At 46.9% G+C, this 22588-nt stretch overlaps 1 protein-coding gene across 1 annotated transcript; it reads left to right on the top strand.

Annotated features, from left to right (window-relative positions):
• The first annotated feature begins 629 nt into the window (after positions 1-629).
• On the top strand, positions 630-22581 carry PIAS4 (protein inhibitor of activated STAT 4). The gene is made up of 11 exons (XM_075077525.1): positions 630-857; positions 4070-4505; positions 10529-10613; positions 12361-12402; positions 12813-12903; positions 13260-13388; positions 13477-13582; positions 17000-17073; positions 17235-17395; positions 20828-20958; positions 21913-22581. Exons 1-11 carry the CDS (start codon positions 831-833, stop codon positions 22116-22118), a joined length of 1488 nt encoding a protein of 495 aa, XP_074933626.1. The 5' UTR covers positions 630-830; the 3' UTR covers positions 22119-22581.
• Positions 22582-22588: the final 7 nt, after the last annotated feature.

The following is a 22588-nucleotide window of genomic DNA, read 5'->3' as shown; positions in this document are numbered from 1 at the left end:
TGCCGCGGGGTGAGGAGGAGAATGGTTAGGCTGGTGTCCTTGGGGTTTTGCTGATGAAGGCACAGATCTAAAAGTGCTGTTTTCTTCGGTTTTTCTCCAGAGCACTTCCCCTTCCACAAAACCTGCAACAGCTGCCTGCTCTTCAAAAGTGTTTTCCAGCAAAACCACAAGTCATGGGATCTAGTGGTCCCAGGTCTCAGGACAAAATTGCCCCAAGGCATCAGTGCCAAAGACACCCCGGGATGGAACAAGGCACCCCAGTGTTCGGCCAAGAGCTGGGGTGCAGGGGGAGCCCCTTTCCCAGCCCTCCCAGGGCCTGCAGGCCCGGACAGGTTCCTCCAGGATGGCCCAGGGCTGCCCTCCTCAGCAGCACAAGGAAGCCTCGGGATGAGCCCACTGGGGCCAACACCAGGCACAGCAAGGCCTGGTTTAGGGCATCCACCTGCTGCCATTTTGGGGGCACCACACGTCACTCCTGGGTGTGGGCCGTCATGCCACATGCCTGCTTAATCTGAATCTCTTGCTCGCTGCAGGGAGACGCCCCTATCTCCGCTCTCCCAGGCCCAAGGCCCGCCCACCCCATTTCGCGGGGCGCTGTCCCTTTAAGTCACCCTGGAAGGCGGTGCCGGGTGGGGCGGAGCCATTGCGCCTGCGCGTTGAGGCCGCGGCCAGAGGGAAGAAGAGCAGGCGCGCGGATTGGGCGGCCCGCGCCGCTGGCGGGTCCTCCCCTCCTTCCTCCCTCCCTCCTTCCTCCGCTCCCCCCCCCCGCCCGCGGGCTGTCACGTGACTCGGTTCGGCGGCTCCCGGCGCGGTGGACGCTGGAGGCCAAGATGGCGGCGGAGCTGGTGGAGGCGAAAGTGAGTGAAGCCGGTGCCCCCCCCTTCCTCCCGGCCCCAACGGCGAGGCCCTGCGGTGGACCGGGCCGGGCCGACCCGGGCGGACCCCGGCGGGGGGGTGGTGGGCGGGCGGGCGAGCGGGCGGGCGGCACGGCCTCGGCCCCGGCCCCGGCGGTGGGAGCCGGGGGGGCGGCGGCCCGGGACCGCCCTCCATTTACCTCAGGGGCTGCCCCACCCCGGCCTCCGCAGCCCCTGCCGGACCCCGCGCCTGCTCCGGCCCCGGGGAGGCGCCCGGGCCGGGCCTCCGCCTCCCCCGCAGTTAATTCCTAGTGATTAATCAGCGCAGGTGGCTTCTCTCCCTCCGCCGCCCGGCGGAGGTCCTTCCCCGGTCCCCCCGCCTCCGCCCCGGCCGCCCCTCCGCGGCTCGCCCCGGGCTCCCCGGGGCCGGTTCGGGGGCGGGGCGCGGAGCGGAGCTGTCCAGCTGGGCCTGGCGGGCGGAGGGCTTGGGAGGCCCCGGCCCGGCTCTGCCCGGCTCGCCATGGCCGGGGGCATGGCGGTGGGACGAGCCGTGCCTGGTGTTGGGGCAGAGCCCCCGGGCTCTCTGTGGTGGGGAGGCTTGGGGCAGCTCCTTGGCGGTGGGGTGAGGTGAATGTCTTTGCAGCAAAGGCGCCTGAAGTTGCATTGTGCTTCCAGGGTGGCTTATGAACCCCATCGGGCCTTCGGAGGGAAAGGGTCCCTGCTCTGCTGCAGGTTCCTCCTTTTCCCCCTGGGTCCCCCTTCCCCAGCGCCCCTGTGGGAGCTGGGGCTTGTCCATGTCCCACTGTTGGTGCGTGGCAGCACAGGAGCGGCTGGCAGCACTGGAGCAGGCTTTACCCAACAGCATCATGGGGAAGATGGTGCTGAGGGCACTTACTGAGTATCATTAACACAGAAAGTGTTTAGCCCCTGTAGGATCAGCTCATCAGTGAAGGATGTGGCTAAACGGCTCCAAAAAATAAGATTTGGAAGAGTCTTGTTTTGAGAGGCGCTGCCCTCTCCCTGCTTTTGGGCCCCTCTCAGTGTTGTGAGCTTTGCCCAAGGACTGCAGAGGAGGAGATGTGCTTCGAGGTGTCGTGGTTGTCCCCATAGCGGGTGTTTGATGGGCTCTGCCGCTCACATGCGAGGCTTCCTTTGGGGGAGGAATAGACTTTAGTGTTAACGGTCTCAGTAGTTAATGTAATCTCTCTATTGCTCATATGATTGCACAGATTGAAGCCTCAGTAACAAGTTTTCTTTGTCTGAAGCTTGTTCTTCTGTTACTGCTTGAACCCAGTCATCCTTCTGGATCTTAAATCCTTCTAAACGTAAACTGCAGAAGACTGTCAGCTCAAACGCTGCTTTATGCACCAACAGACCCAAGTGACAGGTGCTGTAGGAGCAGTGAGTGCAGGAATACCTGCCTGCTGTGCTCCTGCAACTTCCCCGGTACCCCACTGTTGAAGTATTTATGCTGCCTTGATATATTTATCTTTGCAAATATGCTATCCTCAAAGTGCTTCATAGAGGACAATACGGTCTCCATTTTGGAGAAAACTGAGATGCAGAAGCTAGATTTCTCCAAGATCGCACAGGTGGTATCTAGTGAAGCAGTGACGTGAATCCCGATCCCTTGAATCATGACTTTATGGCAATTAAACATTCTTTCTTTCCTCTTTAAAGTTATCTGCCTTTTTTTTCCTCTCATTAAAGGTATTTTGGGACACATCATGACTGCCAAAAATTTTAACTACAACCAGTGATGTTTGTGTAACATCTTTTGGGCTTCCAGATTAAATGACAGATTTCATGAAAAAAGGAGAAAATTAAATCACATTTTCTCTGTAGCCTATTTCCCACACACGCAGAAGTGGTTGTTAATGTTTCTGGAGTCAGTAGTGGCTTTGTTAATAAAAAAAAAAATCTGTATCTGTTTTATTCCAGGAAATTACAAGGCTACTATTAACTTCTACAGAAATTTGTCTTTTATACTTTTTTTTTTTATTTAATCCACAGACAAGAGTGGAGTATAAACTGGGGAAGAGAGCTGCTAGGTCTCTGCTTCTCGGGTTTTTCTCTGTACAGCTGGGGTTCCTTCTTGAATTCCTGTGTTTTCCACAAACCAGGAGGGATAGTGAATGAATACCTGTGGGTACCTATCAAGTATATTTTCAGGGCAGCCTGAATTTTCAGAAACATATGCTTGATAAGCTTGTCTTGTGCATTCATAAGGTTGCTTTGTCATAAGAGAGACCTGAACTGTCAGTCTGACCAGACTCTAGTGTAGTTTTAACAGCAATAATTTCTAGTTCTTAGTTTGATGGAAAGTTGCCGTATAGTCTTTGAATCTCCTGATAGCTACAGACCTCCTGAGTTCCACAGCAGCAAGAGAGTAAATTTTTGAAGACGGAGATAGTTTTTTACTGCTTATCAAACCCCTGAAATAGATAGTACCAGTGCAACGGCAAAGGCAGCTATTGGCTGTGACTGTGGGGGAGGACTTGGCAAAGCACCCAGATAGAGTTTGGAGGCATTGTTCTCACGGGAAGATATTGCTCTCGTTAACAGTCTTTTAATATCTTTCCATAGTCTAAAATACATGGTATTTTTTTGAAGTATGCTGTATGTGTAGGAAGGACTTTGGGGGTTTTTTTTGCCCATACATATAATATGCAGTTGCACTGAAATACAGTATGAAAGATTGGCGGCCCCATTAGCTTAAACGTCAGCTGCCTTCCAGTTCACACTAATTTTCTTCCTTTGCCTTACGCTAATACCTTTTTAGGTGAAGTTTTTAACGTAGCTCTGTTACCCAAAGGTGCCTGGGAAGTGTGGATGCTTTGAGCCTCTGTGGTAAAGGAGTTAATGTGCTCTTTCATGTGTGGAGCCTGCTCTTTGAGGTATTTTCCTTTGTGGTCACTCTCGTTTCCAGTCAAACTGTCTTGAGGATGCTTAGCATTTATCACAAATGATTTTTGAGCAATTCGATGACTGTCCTGTTGTTTCTCAGTTTGGTGGTATTTCAGTTGATGGTCTTCTCTGTATTTGCTTTGCTCAAACAAGTACCTGAGAAATGGGGTGCTAATCAGGTGAATAACAGCTGATTTGAACAGAAGGTTTGGAGTCTTTCATATGAGGGATGCTTTTAGTGTCTTGGATTCCAGTTATAGAGTATAGTGAGAACTGACACTTTGCATTTTTAATTTTTTATCCCCTAGAACATGGTGATGAGTTTCCGAGTCTCAGATCTTCAGATGTTGCTGGGTTTTGTTGGCAGGAGTAAAAGCGGACTTAAACATGAACTAGTCACCAGAGCATTGCAATTGGTCCAATTTGACTGCAGCCCTGAAGTGTTCAAGAAAATTAAGGAGCTCTATGAGACTCGCTACACCAAGAAGAGCTCTGAAGTCACCCAGCCCCAGCCGCAGCAGCACCGGTCTCCGGAGGCACTCTCCATACATTCATCGTACGACCGCGGGAGCACTGTTGCTCGGACTTCTATCTCCACTACTAATATTGACTATCCCGCGCTCTATGGGAAATATCTTAACGGACTGGGAAGGCTGCCGCCCAAAGTTGCGAAGCCTGAAGTTCGGCTGGTGAAACTTCCCTTCTATACAACCCTGGATGAACTGTTGAAGCCAACAGAATTAGGTGAGTCTTCAGTATACTGGTGCATGTGTGACAGACTTGGTCTGGGAGAGGAAAACGAAACAGGTTTAAGTCTCAAAGATGACCACGTTTTCAAGGATTTGTAAAGTCATGTGACGGAGGAGAGACTGATTAGTATGGTGGTAGATGCCTTCCTCTTCCCCCTCTCTCCCCTCCTACTTAGAGTTTAGAGAAGAACATTTATATCTGTTTTTTTGTCCTTGTCTTCAAAGAGGAGTGTGGTCATTTTGAGATGTAATTTGAAAGCCTGTCTTGTTTGGCTGCAGCTTTCATAGCCTCTGTTGGAAATGCTGCTGTGTGGCATGTTGCAGTCTTTTGCTGTGAATCATACTCTGTCTTCCATCTCTGTAACTTGGCAGTATATTGATGAAATACTTTTCTGTGTTGGTGTCGCACCTGTGCTAAGCGAGTATGCTGGCATCTTCTACACTAATGCTGTTTTTCAGTGCTTAAAATACCTGACCTAAAGCCTCCTGTGGATGAAAGGGGGTGGTACATGCATCAAACAGCATTTCCGACTTTTTGTTTTTGTGCTTGCCACTGTTATTTGTGCATGATGCTGTGTATTTTGAGGGGCAACTAGGAAAAACGGAAGAAGTTGCTTTTTCCCCACCCTGGGGCTAGGAGACTCAATTTTTCATTACTTTAATTCTGAGAAACAGAGTATTGTGACTGATGTTAAATGTGATGCTCTTGTAGCGAAGACAGAGTATGCAGAGGAGAACTATTATTGTAGTCTGCTGAGCCAGTGTCTCAAAGGCAATGTGGTAGTACCACACTTCGCTGCTAAATTATCCTAGAACTTGGGAAGCTGGTCTGTCTTTGAACAAAATCTTTGATTTGTGTGGGGATTGGTGGAAAAAAATAGATGAAGATACGATTGTGCAGGTACAGAAAAAAGACTAATTCATCAGACTTTATGTAATTTTCATCTTCATTTGGAGGCATCAAATACGTTAATGCAGAGACCATTAAAACAGTTGAGAAGTGACTGCCAGTGTAAAGCTAAAATATTAAAATATTAAATGCTGTTTGGGGAATGGGTTAGTTCAGTCTTAAATGTGGGGTAGCATTTGTTAGTTGGGAACGCAAATGTAGTCTTTTGAATGAAAACACATTTTCAAAAGGTGGAAATGTCCAGGGAGAGAAGAGCCTGGATATACTTACTGTGATTAATGAATTTTGTTAAAAGTTGACATTAAATCTTCTACATCAGATCAGAACCGAGGTCTCATTAAATTTAGTGTCTCGGCTCTGTTAGCTGACACCTCCCTCAGGTCAGCTTATTCCCTAAAGCATATTTGACTAATTTTTCCCTTTTGATGAGAGTGTTTTCTGCTTGATGGTGGGGATTGGTGATGAGTACCTGGGTATGAACCTGAAGGTGTTCATTGTCCCAGTCAGCTGGTCAGAACCAAATGACATCTTCTAGACACTTGTTTAATTTTCCCAACCTGGTGACCTGCAACTCTAATTCCTTCTGCCGACATCAATATGAATGAAGAAGCATTTATTTCTCTGTAAAACTGGGTTTATTTCAGCACTGCGTAGATATCAGCTGCTCCCCATTGCTGGCTGGAATACCTTCGACGTCAGCAGTTAGGCTTGTATGGGGCTCTGCTTAGGGTGGAAGGATGATAAAACAAAGCACTCTGAGGAAAATGGAGTGGTTTTCCATGTGGAAGCTGTAGCAGTTCATGCTTTGTTGCCTAGATTTCACGTTCCGTCTTTGGACAAAGCATAAGCTCCTTGTAAACCTCAAACTCATAATGTGGAAGTACCTGAAAGATTTAAGATATCGGATCTATTTAGAAATGCCCAGCTGCTGTTGTAGTACCCCATTTCCCTAGGCTACAAAGGAGGTATTTTAAGCATATAGCCATGGTGGGAGTGGGGGAAGCTTAATTTTATATGTTCTGGACCTCAGTTGGAAGCATCTATCTTAATGAAAAGGCTCTCTTGCCTCTCTGAGGTGATTGCCTTGAGATCAAAGGTGAGGTGGGCGATGCCTCATTTGGTCTGTAGGCAAGCAGATTCCCTGAAGGACTATCAAATTACTATTAGACTCGTAGACAAAGGTGGCTTCAGCTAAAAGCAGATAATTAGGTCCATTGTGAGCAGTTAATATCTTGTATTTGGTAGCTGCACACACAGTTTCAGTCAATTTAAGTATTGAGTTTAGCATCTGAGTTATCTATGTGGAAACAGCTTCTGCTGCAGCTTTCTGGTTTGGTCTAAGGATGTCAACATGAAAGAATTCTTCTAATTTACTGAAATCGCTGCAATTCTCTTGGGTAGATAAGGCTTAAAATTAAGATTGATCAGATACCTTTTTAGAGGGGATGAATACTAATATCTTTCCTGCATTGTATTTTAAGTAGCTAACAAGCAGAGTGTTTATGTGAGCTCTGCGGTATCTGGGCACCTCGTTGATAAGCAGACTTATCCTCTGGCATCTTTCTGGGTAAAGCAGTGTGAATATAGTTTTTGACAGCAATAGTGTGCTGTAAGGAATTCTGAATTATTTTTTTGTTCGGAATGTTAGCTGTGACAGCCTGTACTCGCTGCAGATACTGAGGCTTCTGGTCTTCTCCTGAATGGGTGCCAAAGGAGATCTTGGCGGTGCAGCTGTGGGAGCAGAAGGCCTTGGAGGCTGGGAGGTCCTGCTGCTGTCAATGTAAACAGGATTTATTTGGTTTTGCCCTTTTGATAATACCTGCCTTGCAGCAGTGGGGTTGCTTTTCTGTCGCATGGAAGTAATTGTTCCAGACCCTTCCTCTGAAGACAGACTTCAGTCGCTGTAAACAGGGCCACCGATTTTGTGGCAAAGGCAACTGCCTTCCCCTGACTGCAGAGCAAATGCCGCTGCGTTGGGCGATCTCCAAAGAATCCCAGCAAAAGCACACGCTCAAGCTGTTCCTATATCCACCTAAACAAACTGTGGTATGCTTTAAAATAAGTACTCCGCCGCTTACAAATAATAAAAGATGTCATACAGTCAACTTGCCCTGTTTCCTCAGGTCCCTACATGGACACCAATGACCATCTGATCAGAGTAGTTCCAATAGCCAAGGAGGGAAAAAAAAAAGCCCTAGGTGTATATTGCGTCGAGCCCTGAGGTGGGCAGTTTTGGAAGTGTAGGGGTGTGAACGAGGACTTGCAACAAACTCCTCAGCCCTACAGAAGCCTCCTGCCAGCAGCTCATCTCAGGCTGTTCTATCTTTGGGATCTTCAGCCATGGTGATAATATAATCTCTCTTTCCTGAGGGTGTATAATACCTTTAGTGAGTTTGATCAATAAGTATAATAGTGAGGAATGTTACCTTTTTTAAAAAAAAAGAAACAAACCAAAAATCCCCTTGGTGCAGGGAAATCCTAAAGCCCTGAAATCAATGTATACCTTATTTTGCACGGCACGGTCTAGCCTGCCAGATCGAGAGCTGCAGATGAGGCTGGCTGCTCAGAATGGGAATCCATTGCAATTACCTTGGGCTGAAGTCTTGAATGTGGTTTGCCAAGTCCTTTTGGGTTTTGGAAGTTTTATGTCTTGACTCATTCTGAGGATTGCCGATCGAGCTCAGTCTTAAAAATTGATTTCCTGCTATTGTCAACTGTTAAAATAAATTGATCCCAGCAGCCGTTTTACAAGTAAAGGAGCCAAGTTCTGTGCTGAGGCAACTGTCCTGGAGAAAGGATGAAACTCGGTTATCTTAAAATACCTAGCATTAAAAAATGTAATTTTTTTTTTCTGGCTGCTCAGCAAAGAAATAAATAGCTGATGAGGTACCCTAAAAGAGTACCTTCTGGAGTTTGGGCTTATTTTCAAGCATTAAGATTTTGAAAGAGAATTGGCTCTTTACACAGGTCTGTCTCACAGCGTTTTTTCTTCCAATCTTTTGGGGAAAGTTCTCTTGCACTTCTCTCCAAAGCATCCAGTTCTGACTGCTGCTGGCAACAAGGTGTGCATGGACACACCCCGAGTCTGTTCAGTGCCCTATCTTCTTAATTCTTGTTTTCCCTTCAGCGCTTTGGGGTTTTTTGCTCAGGTAACATTGGAGTGCTTTGTGTGACTCTCCAGCAGCTTTCAGTAAGTGCAGCTGGGAAGTACCCCTCAATTCTTGCCTGGAGAAACGTCTTTCATGGTGAGAAGCAAAGCAAACGGGGAGCACATGCTGCTCACTTCTCTTACTTCACCAATGGAGAGTTGCTAACGATGTATCTGTAGAGAAATGGGGGCACCTGACTCTTGTTTTCCTATAACAGTGGTTGCACAGTCGTGCCGTGTATCCCCTTGATAGCTGGTGCTTTGCAGCCAGGGCTGCTGTGCAAACTTACCATCGCACCCTGTGCGTGGGAGCTGTGGTCTTTCAGCCTCAGCCCCTGAGCAGCCCTTGCTTCTGGTGTGTCAGCAGCTATTTGGTGTGTCACAGAAACGAGCAAATTACCTGTTTAGAAATGCAGCACTGTGCTGGTTTTAATGCTAGAATATTTTGCTGGAGAAGTGATAGCGAATTTGTTGGATACTTCACAGGATTTTACTTCCATTGCTGATGGCATCCCCTGACAGGCCCAGTCAGTGCCGCGGGCAGCCGGCTTCCAGCAGCCAGGTGCTTGTTCGATGAAGGAAGGGTGGGCTGATAAAAATGCAAAATAAAACATGAGCAACTTCTCAGTTTTCGTAATCAGGTTTGCTTTGTCTTTGTGTAGGTCACCAACCAGGACAGTGTGTCTATAGACAGTTATTCAAGCAATAATATTAAAATGATTTTTTTGGTTGTTCTTATCATTCATCACTTTCTAAAAATGACGGTCCTTATGAAATGCTTTACTCCTCAATGGTTGTCTTGGTCAAGAGACGTTTGGATGGAAACTGCAATTAAATTGAAAGTCCATAAAGATACCTTAATTTTTTTAATTATTATTTCTGAAAGCCCTTTTTGCATTTTTAAAGCTGAATTACCACAGGAAAGTATCTGTAGCCAGTGAATCAGATCGTCACCGTGTCTTCCAAAATCTTAGTGTTGCCAAGGTTTTATCCTTCTTTCATCTAGTCTAATTCATAGACAGTAAAGCACACTTTTCTACCTCTCAAATTCTGGTATATTAGCTTTGAATAAAGTAGCAATTAAAGTGATGCAAAGAAAAAAAACCAACAATTCTTGCTAAAAAGAAAAAACAAAAGCTGTTTTCTCACTTCCTGTTTTTTGTGTTTGACCTGTGACTTTCACCAGCCCAGGACCTTGACTTCAGTTGGAAGCGTGTACTGACAATAAAACTTAATGTGTTTGAACTTAATAAAAGGTACCAAGCAGGAACTGTAACGTAGGTTTTCCACATCTCGCGCTTCATTTTAACCACGTTAAATACATTGGGTCTTAAAATCGCCGACGGATAAAGGGCCACAATTAATGCCGGGTTCTCAGTTAAGCACTTCTGAAAGCGGACTGCTGTTAACGCCCTACCTATAAAAGCACCCTCAAGGTCATGTGTTCTTAAGTCCTGTTTTGTCTCTTACAGCTGGTTTTTGTGATGCTTTTTTATTATCTAAGCTGATCATCTTGTTGTTTCCTTTCTTTTCCAGAATCAGACTGATCAGTCTGGTGGTTTCATGCTTTCATGTCATGCATAGGTCTCTTCTTATGCTTCTTTGAGTTCTAGTCTCCACGTTGTGATGCCACTTATGGTTTGTTCTAAGATGAGCACATGAATGTTGGCTCATGGATTATTTGAGGGGAGGAAAAAGGGGAAATAAAAAGCAGGTCCAAATCCAGTGTGTACTATTAGTGTGCTAACTAGCAAAACAGGCAAGCAGTAAATGAGCAAAGCTGTAATCACTGGTAGATTTACCAAAATGCATGATGATTGGAGTTCTTGTGCAGCTGTATGGGAGAAAACAAGACTTAGAAGTAAGCATAGCTCAGAGCATAAAAAAATCACCTTGTGCTTAGCAGTGTAAGAAGAGCTAGATATGATCAGTTTGATGTACAGTTTTTTTTCCTCTTCAGTTCCACAGAATAATGAGAAGCTTCAGGAAAGCCCGTGCATTTTTGCATTAACACCAAGACAAGTGGAGCTGATCAGAAATTCCAGGTACTTCTCATTGGGTATTAACAGTTCAAGAAAATGTAGCTGCATAATTCCTCTGTGTTCCCTCTCCGGAAGCTTTTGTTCTCTGCAAGGAAACACAGTTTGTTTGAGGACATTAGCAAACAGGCTACTCCTCATGTAAAGCAGATAGCTTTGGGGGAGGTGGGAGGTACAGTTTTATTCATCTAAGTCCCTAAGTTTCACTTCTGCTCCTCTAGCCTTGCTTTTGAATAGTATGTGGGCAGGAAAAGTGGTATGAAATTGTTGATGACCTAATACTCTCTTGAGCTTGTGTTGTGAATATATGCAGATTGTACTTTGCATCAGAAGTTCAAAAGCTATTCGTGTAACCATGTTTGCATCTGAAAGAAAGCTTCCTTGTTGTAAAGCCTGCTATAGTAACTGCGTGAGAAAGATTAGGGTTAACCCTGACCTCTGTCGTGATGCAACTTTTGATTCAAACAATGAAAAAGCCTGAGAGATGTCAGTGCAGGCAGTAAGGCTTCCTCTTGTGCTGACCTGCTCCCTTGGTCCTTGCGGCTGTGAAAGGAGAGTGATGCAGAAGAGGTCCTCCAAAACTAAGTGTAACACCTTTAAATATTTCTCTTTACAGTAAAGTCATACTGTTATCATAGAGTTGGAGAAAGATTGTTTCTTGACTATCCAGTGCTTGATTGCTGTTGTGATCCCAGTAGGTCAACAGAAGCAGTGCAGGGGAAGCTGCCTGAAGACATAACAGAAAGGAAATGATATACCACAGAAGTCTTTAAGGGTGATAAAAGACTACACGTGTTGTAGCTGATTCTTGAAGCTCTTTTTTCCACATATTCAGATTTGTGAGAAAACTTTTGCTGTCGGTAACACAACTTCAATATTTCACAGCAGGGATTTCAGTGAGAGTCTAAAACGATCACTCAGCGCAGGTCCATCTTCTTCCACTGCTTGTGGGTGGTACCAGATGTTTCCCCCAGCTCTAAAGCTGCTACATCAGCTCCTGTCTGTCAGCTGAACTGAGGGTCCATCCCTTCCATCCCCAAAATCAAAATACTTTTACTAAAACACTGAATTGGGATGTCAAACGCTTTAAGAGGCAAATCAAGACTAATTTGGGGATCTTATTTCTGCACAGGATGAAAGGCCTTAGATAAGAGTATGTTTTACACCTGTGTATAAAGACTTCTCATAAAATACCCTTGTTCTGGGATATGTTGCTTTCCTGATACCATTTGAAATCCCACTATGAATAGCACTACTGAAGTTAGTAAGGCTAACAGTTGTTCTGCTGGTGCCGTAATACTTGGTTCCTTGGTTTGCAATTCAGCTTTAGCTGAATAATTGAACAAAGAGAGTCTTCAAAGAACACTGTCAAGTAAATCTGACCTTAAAAACTAGTTTTTTTGTAAATGCATACAAATTAGCAAAAGGATGCCAGGCAAATTGATATTTTTCACACAACACACAGTTTTGAAAACCCAGAGAAAGGCTGTAAGATGATGCGTTAGGAAAAAAAATTAGGGGACCACTGATATTTGCAAAGGGAATTGTACGATTTAAACAAAATTCTGTAAAGTAATTCTTTAAAGGTCTATAAAAAAGAACAACTAGAACTCTTGAGTCTGGCAAAAGTGACAGCTGATTTTGGTTGTCGGGGGTTTTTTGGGGGTGGTTTGGTTGGTCTTTTGGGGGTTTGGTTTGTTTGTTTGTTTAACATGATTAATCCGAACTTTCTGTTTCTTCTTTAATTTACTAGGGAGTTGCAACCCGGTGTGAAATCAGTTCAGGTTGTGCTAAGGTATGTCTGAGCGTGGGGTTGATGTAGCATCGGGTGCGGAACAGGGGAGGAGGGAATGCACTACCAAAATATAAATATATATTGCGGTTTTGATAGCTGCGAAGTTCATTACAGTAAATTGTTTGTTCACATGCCTAACGCAAGCATCTGAAACTCTACCTTCTAACCTCTTCCTACATGTACTGCTTGAGTTAGTGCTGCGGTAGAAAACAGCAGTGTGTCAGATTTTGCCGCCCAGGTATCAAGCCTGCATCCGATCTGGGAGACCCGAGTGGAATTGGCTTTGCTTTGGCCAGACGAGGGAGCATGGGTTGGTGTGGTGATGGTTGGCTGCTGGTAGCTGTTGATGTGCAGAGAGATTTGAACATGAAAACAGCATGGGGATATTAAGACGTGTCATTTCTTTACAGAATCTGTTACACAGACACTAGTTCTCCTCAGGAGGATCAGTACCCTCCGAACATTGCAGTGAAAGTGAATCATAGTTACTGCTCAGTGCCGGTAAGTCACCTCAGCCAGGAGGTGTGACATTGCAACTTTGGAAGGACTTGTGTAATTTAGAAGGAAATTGGTTTCCTGATGAATGCAGACAAGAGGTTGGAGTATAAACGTGCACAGCTTAGTTTAAAGCTGATTTTCTAATGGATTAGCTATGTTGTTAATAAACTGTTCTTGTAAAAAGACTTGGTCCTTTTTACTTTGTGCTTGGTCTGACTGTTGAGCTCCCTTCTCCCCCCCTCCTTGAAAACTGTGGGTGAGTAGAATTTAGTGAAGCTGATGAATAGATGTACCCACATAGAAGCATCTTGAGTAAAAGAAATACATAGAGATATATATGTTTAATCTTTCTGCCTTAGGGCTACTATCCATCAAACAAACCTGGAGTGGAACCTAAAAGGCCCTGTCGTCCCATCAACCTCACCCATCTCATGTACTTGTCTGCAGCGACCAATCGCATCACCATTACCTGGGGGAATTACGGGAAGGTAAGTGCCCAAGGAGACGGCGCAGGACTGGGTGAACGAGTGCGAAAGAGCAGCCTCGCTCATTCTTTCCCCTTCCTTCTCTCATTAGAGCTATTCCGTGGGGTTGTACTTAGTGCGGCAGATGACCTCAGGAGAGCTGCTGCAAAGGTTGAAAACCATTGGGATCAAACATCCAGAACTCTGCAAAGCACTTGGTGAGTATGGCTGCTCATGAGGAGGCCTGGGGAGGTCGTCTGTGCGCCTGTCAGACTGCAGCATTCCTAATAGCCAGGCTGTTAGAAATATGCTTGGCAACAGCTGCCAAGTTTTATACAATTTCTTTCCTCCAGTTGTATAAAAACACTTTTTATTTGAACAGACTTGCTAAGCTGTATGTCAGTCGTGTGAAATTGCCCCAAATCTGTGTGCGAGTGCAGCACTTCTGCAGCGCGTGTTTCTCGGGGCTCTGCAGAAGCTCTGAATCACTTCAGTTGGATTTAGGATTTGTCCCCAGGTCGTATCGTGGTGAGTGCCGCTGAGGGCCAGTGTCGTTCTGATGCGAATGGCTTCATGCCTTCACCTGAGTAATTATGAGCTGACGAACATTACCACAGCACCTCGGCCTTGACCCGCACTATTTCCAAAGGAGATTTCTGGAGCAAGGGATCCTGGTGAAAATGTCCTGCTGCCCCAACCCCCTGTGAATCCTAGGGGCTGGCAGTGGGATTTCACCACCAGCACTTTCATATGCGTTGAGAGCTTCAGAGAAGAGATGATCCCGAGCGATGCTTATCCTAGACCACTAAGGTAAATCATCACGGTATGAGGCAAATGCAAAACATTATTGAAAATGAGGGGAAATTACCTTTCCGAGGCGGAGTCTGACTTGCAGCTCATGACAGTCCGGAGGATTTCCAGTTATTTAATGTTACCGGAGAGAGCGTTCTTGCTATTTAGTTCTGCATGGGAGAACTGACACCATGGATCGTGGTGGTCTTTAAAATGTACTGCTCAGCTCTTGGACGGCTCTTACTGGGTGTTAGAAACAATCTCGAAGATAAATTGTAGGTCATAAGGGAGATTATGATTTCAGGCTTGCCCAGTCTTCAGATGCCTAATGCACATTGTGGGACACACTGCTGCTTCAGCCAGACTTTCCATCTTCACATTAAGTGCAAGCATTTCTGCAGCAGATGCTGGATGCTTCTGTAGCTGTGTGCCACACCAAAGAGCATCTGTGGCAGTCTTGATCATATTAGACCAGTCTGACAGCCAGCGCTTGCCTATTGACATAAGAAATGAAAATTTTCATTTGTGAAATACCATTCTCAGAAGCCCGAGGCACTGTCTGTGCTCCCTTTTTCGCTGTTCACCAGAACCTGAAATGAATTGAGCAGAGGCTGGCTTTTGAGTTGTCTCGAACTGCAGAGGATCCTCTCATTCTTCTCTGTCACTTCTTGAAACCTGGCTCAGCAGTATGTGCTGTTCCCTTTAAAGCGAGCCCTCGCAGGGTGGCCTCTCAATCTGAGTGGCAGGCAGAGCTTCTGAAAGCAGTTTTCTTGCCTTTTCCATTTGGTAGCAAGTGTGTGCCTCCAGTTGTGCTGACTTGGGTAACTAACAGCTTTGGCTGGACTTTGGGATGAGATGAGATGCTTTTGGTGACCTCAAATTTAACCAAATAGGAATGTTGTCTTTAACCAAATAGGAGCAGTTCTCTTTGCCTGTTACTGCTGGGAGGTGGTTTGGACATCTGTAACTGGCAAGCACAAATAGCTTGTAAACTTTGCTTTTATAGCTCTGGCCTGTTCTGCAAATGATTCCATTTCATGTTCATTGCAATAGCCCTCAGTGCTCACTACAGCTACCCTTTGACTTCGGTTGCATCTCGGGGCTGACTCATCTTCCTTTGCATATGCTTCTGTTGACTTCAGTATAGCAACATTGTCTGAAAACAGAGATGCTTGCATACATGGCTGTGGATCCAAAAGCAGCCTTAAACCAGCTTGATTCTAACGAGGAGGTCCGAGAAAATGCCCTTCTCTCCTTCCCATGAATCACAGTAATTGATGCACAGAGAATGCTCTCACAAAGAACTTCACGAAAAATTAAGCTTGGATGAAAAAATCTCCTAACGTGAAGAAAACAACACCAAATCTTGTAATCTTGTGGGAATTTCACATCTGAGAAGTCACTCTCTAATTAGAGCTGTGTGTTGCAAAACAGCATGTAGCCTCATTGTCTGGAGACATCTTGTTATGATCTGAAAAGGTCAAAATAAATGGTTGACTTGCTCCAAAGAAAAATGGTGATGGAAGTGTCAAAGGCCTTTTCAGACAGCAGTATTAGCAGCAGCTACTCTTTAGGAGTTGTGCAGTAGTTCAAAGCTAATCTTCTATGTTGATTCCGCACCTTGATGCGGGACGTGCACGTGTGGGACCTGCACGTCTGCCGCTCTTTTTGATTTGCCTGCAGCTCCTCTGGGTTTTCCTTTCAGGATGCAGGAGCGGGGGCAGAATTCTCTACCTCCTGTCCTAACATCTGATTCTTTCCAAATATATGCTGGATTGCTGCTTGTGACCGTTTTTGCATGGCTGCCTTGCTCTTTAAGCTGTCTGCCCTGGTACCTCTGGGTCTGTTTGTAGTTCCTGTGAAACAGTCTGCTGGAATAAATGAGCTGGCCGGCATATAAGCTGAAGAGTTACAGCCCAGTAGCACTAAGGCTTGTTTATTTGATGGGGAGATGATGGGATGTGGTTTCCTGTCAATTTGACTGTATCCCGTGTTTTCTCACTTCTGGGGGGACTGTCTCTGAATTTCAAGGGGCAGGGGGAGGCAGTTAACCCTGTCCTATTGCCACTGATCTCGAAACGGAATAAAATCCATTGGGCTTATGCCATTGACCAGATGAGCCTGGAACGAAGTCAGTTTAGAAGTCTTGCCATGTGCTAGAGCTCTATCTGTCCACCCTTTCCCTCCCTGTGGGAAGTCCAGGTATGTGGGTGTGTTAGTCCCCTCCAAGGGGGGACAAAGTTAACTCCCAGTTGGCTGCCTTGGTATAATATTAACATGAAAAATCTGGTCAGCAGTGTGACTTCCTCTGTGTACCCCCACTGCCCAGCCTGTAGTTTGTCAACAAGAGGTGGAAGGGTTGCTAAGAGAGCATTGACAGCGTGGCTGGCAGTTAGTATGCAACGCAGCTGGTTGCCCTCATCCCAACACCCAAGTCCATCCCAGCTCCTTCATTTGGTCTGTCTGGATGAGAGGCAGCATGTGCTGTTTGGCCAGGAGACCTGGGTTGTTGGGAAGGGGGATCTGTAAGAAAAATGTGAGCTTCCCCAGCCAATAAATAGTCCAGTTACCCTGTAGGCCACGAACGGCCTCATCATGCACAAGGTTTTTGGCTAGCCAAGCAGCATTCTACTGAGCTCTGCAGGTTGTGCAGGCCTGGTCCAATACAACAGTGTTCTGTCTCCTGTGTCCTCTGTCCCTGACTGGTGGAGGTTCTCATCTGTGGGGGAAATGACTCGTACGCAGCCAAGGGCTGTCAGTGGGCTGCTTGACCTGTGCTACTCCTTGTTTCCAAGGTTTAAGTTTGCGCCTGTTAAATGTTGTGCTCTCCACTCTTACTGCAGTAAAAGAGAAGCTACGCTTGGATCCAGACAGTGAAATTGCCACTACAGGTGTTCGTGTGTCTCTTATCTGCCCGGTAAGCCTTTGCAATATATGTTAGTCTGCTTTTTTGGTCAAGAAATCCTTTTCTACTGCCAGACCAGCCCTGTGAGCTAACAAACCTTTTTGCTTAGGAGGAGAATGGTCTGGTGATGGCTTGACTGGGTTTTATTGCTGATCTTCTTCTTTGTTCAACAGTTAGTGAAGATGCGGCTGTCTGTCCCATGCCGGGCGGAGACCTGTGCACACCTACAGTGCTTTGATGCAGTCTTCTACCTACAGATGAATGAGAAAAAGCCCACATGGATGTGCCCTGTGTGTGACAAACCAGCACCCTATGACCAGCTAATAATTGATGGGTGAGTACACACACTTCTCTATCCTCAACCCCTTTCTTTTCTCCGCTGGATGCGGCATCTTGTGGTTTGGTCTGTGCATTGGATTTGAACTTCACCTCAAAACAAAGTTGGAAGCTTATTCTGCTGGTGCATAAGATTCTGACTTAATTGTCTTGGTGTGTTAGATCAAGGCTTGGTTGTTTGTCTGCTGTTCTCAATTTCTGGATTACTCTAAAGCATTTTGAGAATGAAGCATTTACTGCCTCACTCTTTTCATCAGGCTAATGAACCCGCACAACTAGCTGCCTTGGTTGACCAATATCATCCTGCATGGAATAACCCACTTTATAAGCACCCAATAAGGTGATTCTTTGATAGGAAACATCTTCCTGTTTTCTTGTTGGTGTGAGGTGCTCACAAGCAATTCCTGGCAGGCTGTGAATTTGATTGGGGGATCTTCTCTGCTAGGTCTTAACCAAATGTTGTGCAGCTTATAGCCCCCAAGACAGAGGTACAAATGCAGTATTTGGAAGGATTTTTGTACAGTCTGTTCCAGTACAATTTCTGTGGCCGCTGTGAATATCTTCATGTCAGGGATGGGAAGGATGCCTCTGTAGGGACTGTTCCTGTGTTTTGCATGCATATCGGGGGGGAAAAGCAGGAGGTTCAAATCCATTGGAGGGACAGAATTAAAATGCTTTAGATGTATTGTCCAGGCTGGAGGTTTTGTGGGTCTAACCAGGGCCCCTGGGCCTCCCACCCTGGTTCCTCTGGGGACACCCAGTGGTGGCTGGTCCCTGCCAGCAGGCTGAGCCTGTGCAGCAGGAGCTTGGGGCGCTCAGTGGGCCCTGGGGGCTCCCTGCTGGGGGTCACCAGCCCCCTTGGTGTGGGAGGAGACTCCGGTGCCTTGTCGGGCACATGGGGTATGCTGGCAGGGAACTGGCTTTTGGTACAGTGCTTTTAGAGTGGGTTTGTGAAGGGCAGACCGCAAAGTTTTGCCCCAGCCGTGGTTTTGGGGTCTGGCTGCTGTCTACCCTGTAGGGGGCCAGAAGGACAGAGCCACGCCAGCATCCCCATTCTCAGTGCTCCCAGCGGGACAGCTCCTGTTGCTTCTGCACGAGGATGTTCTCTTTTGAATGTGATATAGCTGGAGTAGTGCTGTAAAAGCACAGGAGGGGATGAAAGCAGAGTAAATTCCAAACAGCATTTGGAGAAGGGTGAGGCAACAAATGCATGCCCCAAGCCCTGCCAAGAGTCCTCCAGCCATGAATCAGGGAAAAATTGCTTTAGACTTGGCACTCAGCTTGCCATCTGGTTTCCAGTACGTATGGGAATGGCGTTTGCCATCTCTCTGGAGTAGAGTTAGTTCGCTCTGTCTCTTTACCAAAGAGAATTGCCGAGGGCTCACCCTGAGCTAGGAGAGCTGGAGTGCTACAGTTCAGCAGTACAAGAACGCTTTGGAGGTGATGCTCGTATGTCTGAGTGAGGCTTGATACTGGAAAGGTTAGAAATGCAGCTGTGCGCCAAGAGGATTACTCTAAAACACCAGGAGATCTCCCTCTCCTCGTTGCAGACCTGGCAGACGGAGTCCTATATGCAAACTGCAGAACGAGCTAGGCTGACTGCAGGGGCCACCTGAGGCGAGCCAGAAAGCTGCCGACGATGCTTCTCAGCTCCAGAAATATGGGTTCCAGAGGCTATCTCTAGAGAAGAGCACAATAAATTGCCTGGCTTTTGTCCAAGAGTAAAGGAAGGAACAAGGGGTGAAATAATGCGAACAGTGATCTCCACCCACCCCCTAGATGAAGCTGCTTTGCCTCAAAATGCAGGGAGCCTGTTTGATGGGCTGGGACCACTGACATCTGTAGAGGTGCTAGCCAAGCTGAGAGCAACCCTGAGGACTGGTGGAGCGAGATGCGTGGTTCTTGGCTTCTGGAAAACGATCTCCACCCTCGTGGCTTGTATAATTGGCCTCTAACGCAGATTCCCTCAAAAGTAGGGGAAGTTCAGGTGCATCCAGCTCCCTTGGCATACCAGGCAGCGAAGTGAGCAGCGAGTCACTGCCTGGGTGGTGTATTCCCAGGGCCAGGCTGATAATATTCTGATCATTGCTGTGTTTGTAGGTACTGATTTTGATCCAGGAGTTGTGGCTTTTTCAGCAGTCTGAAGCAGCCTAGGCATAGTTAATCTGTTTGCTTTGTCCTCTGGCCAACACCGACAGGAAAATCCAGTTCCTTTGAGATCTCTAACAAGGCTGCTGAGACTGAAGGGGAAGGTATGAGGGGTTGGACTGTGGAACCTCCCCAGGTCAGCAATGCATGTGTCCCTCCTGGATGAAGAGGTTGTCACTGATGAAGGCTCAACAGATTTCTTTGTCCTGGCTCTGCAGTGCTCAAGACTGGGTTTCAGTGCCGGTTCTGTTGGATGAAGGTAGTCATCAAACCTCCCTGAAAGTAAGCTAGAGGGAACCTGAGAATCCTAGCTGGATGTTGTTAGTCAAAAAAGGGATGTAGGCTCCCGAGGAGGTAGTTGGTTGGTCAAGTCTAAAATCCTCTGGGCCTTGTCAGCTTTTTTGGAATTGCAGCCTTGGTGGTTGCTCTGCTGGATGACAGAACCGTCTGGGGAAATGCATTTCCTATGTGAGCTGGGAGAAAGCAGAAACTTTCTCCTGCTAGTGTGCCACAAATGGTTTTCTTGAGCTTGTAAGGAGTGAATAAGGCCTTGCAGACCAGTGGTTCCAGCAGTGTGTCTGAATAAACACCCCAGGCAATTGGTGGGACGTACCTGAATAAAGCAAGAACACAGTTTCTGAGGCACAGAGAGCCAAAGCAAGGGCCTCATTCTGCTTAGTGTCTCTGCAGTGGGAGATGGCTGGCACCGAGGTATCTACGCTGGGTGTATTTTCGGTGGTGAATAAGGCGGTTTTTCTGTTGTACGAGGCTGCATATATTGTTTTGGTGGCTTCTGTGGAGGCTTTGGGGAATAAAAATAGGAAGGAAGCAAAGTGCTGCTTGTTGGATTGCTTATTTCTTAATGTCACAGGATATTTTGTCTTTTGCTAATGCCCTGATGTGAGTGTACCTGCCCCAGCCCTGACAGAGCTCTAGATGGGGCATCAGACGTCTGTCTGGAAGCGGTACCACAGACTTGAGAAACTGGGTGAAGAGGCAAGACTGCCTTCTAATTGCACATAATTAAAACGTTAGTTCATGGCTTAGGTACATTGTCAGAAAGGACTGGGATGGTTTACACTGTCAGAACCTGTACTTGTTTTATGGGAAATAAAACAAGCCCTTGGCTGCAAGGGCTATCTGTTTGGCAGCCTTCTGCTAATGCCAAATTTCTGTTAAATATAGGGCTGTTTAAGGTGAAGTTCCAGGTTGATGGCCCGTCACTAAATGCATTCTGCTGATTGCCTTGAGCTTCATAGATGGCATCTTTTCTTCTGTCCAGGCTCCTGTCAAAGATCCTGACAGAATGTGAAGATGCAGATGAAATAGAGTACCTGGTAGATGGCTCCTGGTGTCCCATCAGAGCTGAGAAAGAGCGGAGCTGCAGCCCTCAGTGCCCAATATTAGTCCTAGGTGAGTATCTCTGGGGCTAGAGACTTTAAATTCCTGCAGGAAATGTGCACAAATTGCAAAACTAGAGTTCCCCAACAGGCTTGGGAAAAGCTGTGTGATGCCTTACCGTGCGTTTGGCTCTGAGAGCTTCCTCTGCATAGCCCCTTCGTTTTCAGCCGCTCTGAAAATGAACGGCATAGCCAGGGTGCATCACGTCCCTGTGGAAGGGGCCCAGCCCCAACGGGGTTATTCAGCAAAGCTGGACTGTTGCCAGCACGGCATTGAACAAGCTTGTCGGCGTATGCACCTCTGCCGCAACCCCCGAAATGTCGTCGGCAAGACCAGCCCGGAACAGCACTGCGCTTCTGTGGGAAAAGAGGATTTTGACTAGCAGCAGGGCTGTCAGTTGGGCAGCCTGTGCGAGGCCAGGTCCTCCAGCAGCGGTGACACGTGCTGACAGGGTTGGCAGTGTCGCTCTGTAACTCCTTGCTTCGGCCAGGCCAGCTCCCGATGCCCAGGCAGGCGCCTGCCAGGCAGGTGGTGCGGGTGCCCTTGGGCACTGGAGCGAGTTCTCACCCCAGAGGGAGCATCAGGTTTGTGGCATCATCTCATTTTTTGAGGCGGCTGCTTGAATGGAGTTTGTTTCCTGCACCCCTTTGCCATTTAGACTTGGCATGAGGAAGCATTTCTTCACCGAGAGGGTGGTCAGACACCGGCACAGGCTCCCTGGGGAGGCGGTGGATGCCTCGAGCCTGGCAGGGTTTAAGAGGCATTTGGATGATGCCCTTAAGAACAGGCTTTAACGCCTGGTCAGCCCTGAAGCCGTCGGGCAGTTGGACGAGATGATTGCTTAGGTCCCTTCCGACTGAGAGATTCTGTAAGACCCGTGCAGCCGTGAGAGACCGAGTGTTGGAGCGTCCCCTCGACTGGGCATCAAGCATCTGATTTAATCCTCTCTCTTCCCGTCTCTTTCAGGTTCTTCAGATGTGAACGGGCTGTTGCCCACTCCTAACGGTAACGGCGAGAACGGCAAGGCCACTGCTGACGTTGTGGATTTAACACTGGACAGCTCATCATCAGAGGAAGAGGAGGAGGAAGATGAGGAAGAAGATGATGATGATGAGGCACCCCAACCAAAACGACGCTGCTCTTATGAGAAAGATTTAGTTTCTGCCTGCTGACTGCGGAAGCAGCTCTGGATCTCAGAATGGACAGACTTGAATACTCTGGTGCTTATTAAACTGGAGGAGCGGGGGAATGTCCTCTCCCACCTCATCTCCCTTCCTCCCCAATCTCCTTTAACTTTCCTATTCCAAATTAATCATTAAAACAAGAAAGAAAAAAAATCAAATAATAATTAAAAAGAAAAACCCACAAAACACAAACGCAAAGCAAACCATTGAGCTGCTTCTTGGTTGGAAAACTACCCCACTCAACGCCTGACCCTGAACTGGAGTCTGAAGTAAGGAAAGTGTCTTAAGCCAGGCAGTCAGGACCCACAGCTCGCTGGTCTCTGCTGTCCTTCGCCAGGACGGTTCAAATCGGTGGAGTTCACCTACAGATCTACAGGACATCTAACCGCTGTCCATCTCCAAAGCTGTGTGCATTTTTGTCTTGTTAAATAACCATTCCTTAATTAATCTGAAGTTTT

The sequence above is a fragment of the Phalacrocorax aristotelis genome, chromosome W (genome assembly GCF_949628215.1).
Source record: "Phalacrocorax aristotelis chromosome W, bGulAri2.1, whole genome shotgun sequence".
In the NCBI taxonomy this organism is placed as follows: domain Eukaryota; kingdom Metazoa; phylum Chordata; class Aves; order Suliformes; family Phalacrocoracidae; genus Phalacrocorax; species Phalacrocorax aristotelis.
The sequence above is the reverse complement of the archived record's forward strand: the minus strand, read 5'-3'. Positions and strand labels throughout refer to the sequence as shown.

Excerpts from the sequence above, each read along its gene's own strand:
- PIAS4 (XM_075077525.1), top strand. The coding sequence starts at position 831 with ATGGCGGCGGAGCTGGTGGAGGCGAAA. Across the intron at positions 13,389-13,476 it reads CCTGGGGGAATTACGGGAAG|AGCTATTCCGTGGGGTTGTA; the intron begins GTAAGTGCCCAA and ends TTCTCTCATTAG. Across the intron at positions 17,074-17,234 it reads GTGTGTCTCTTATCTGCCCG|TTAGTGAAGATGCGGCTGTC; the intron begins GTAAGCCTTTGC and ends TTTGTTCAACAG.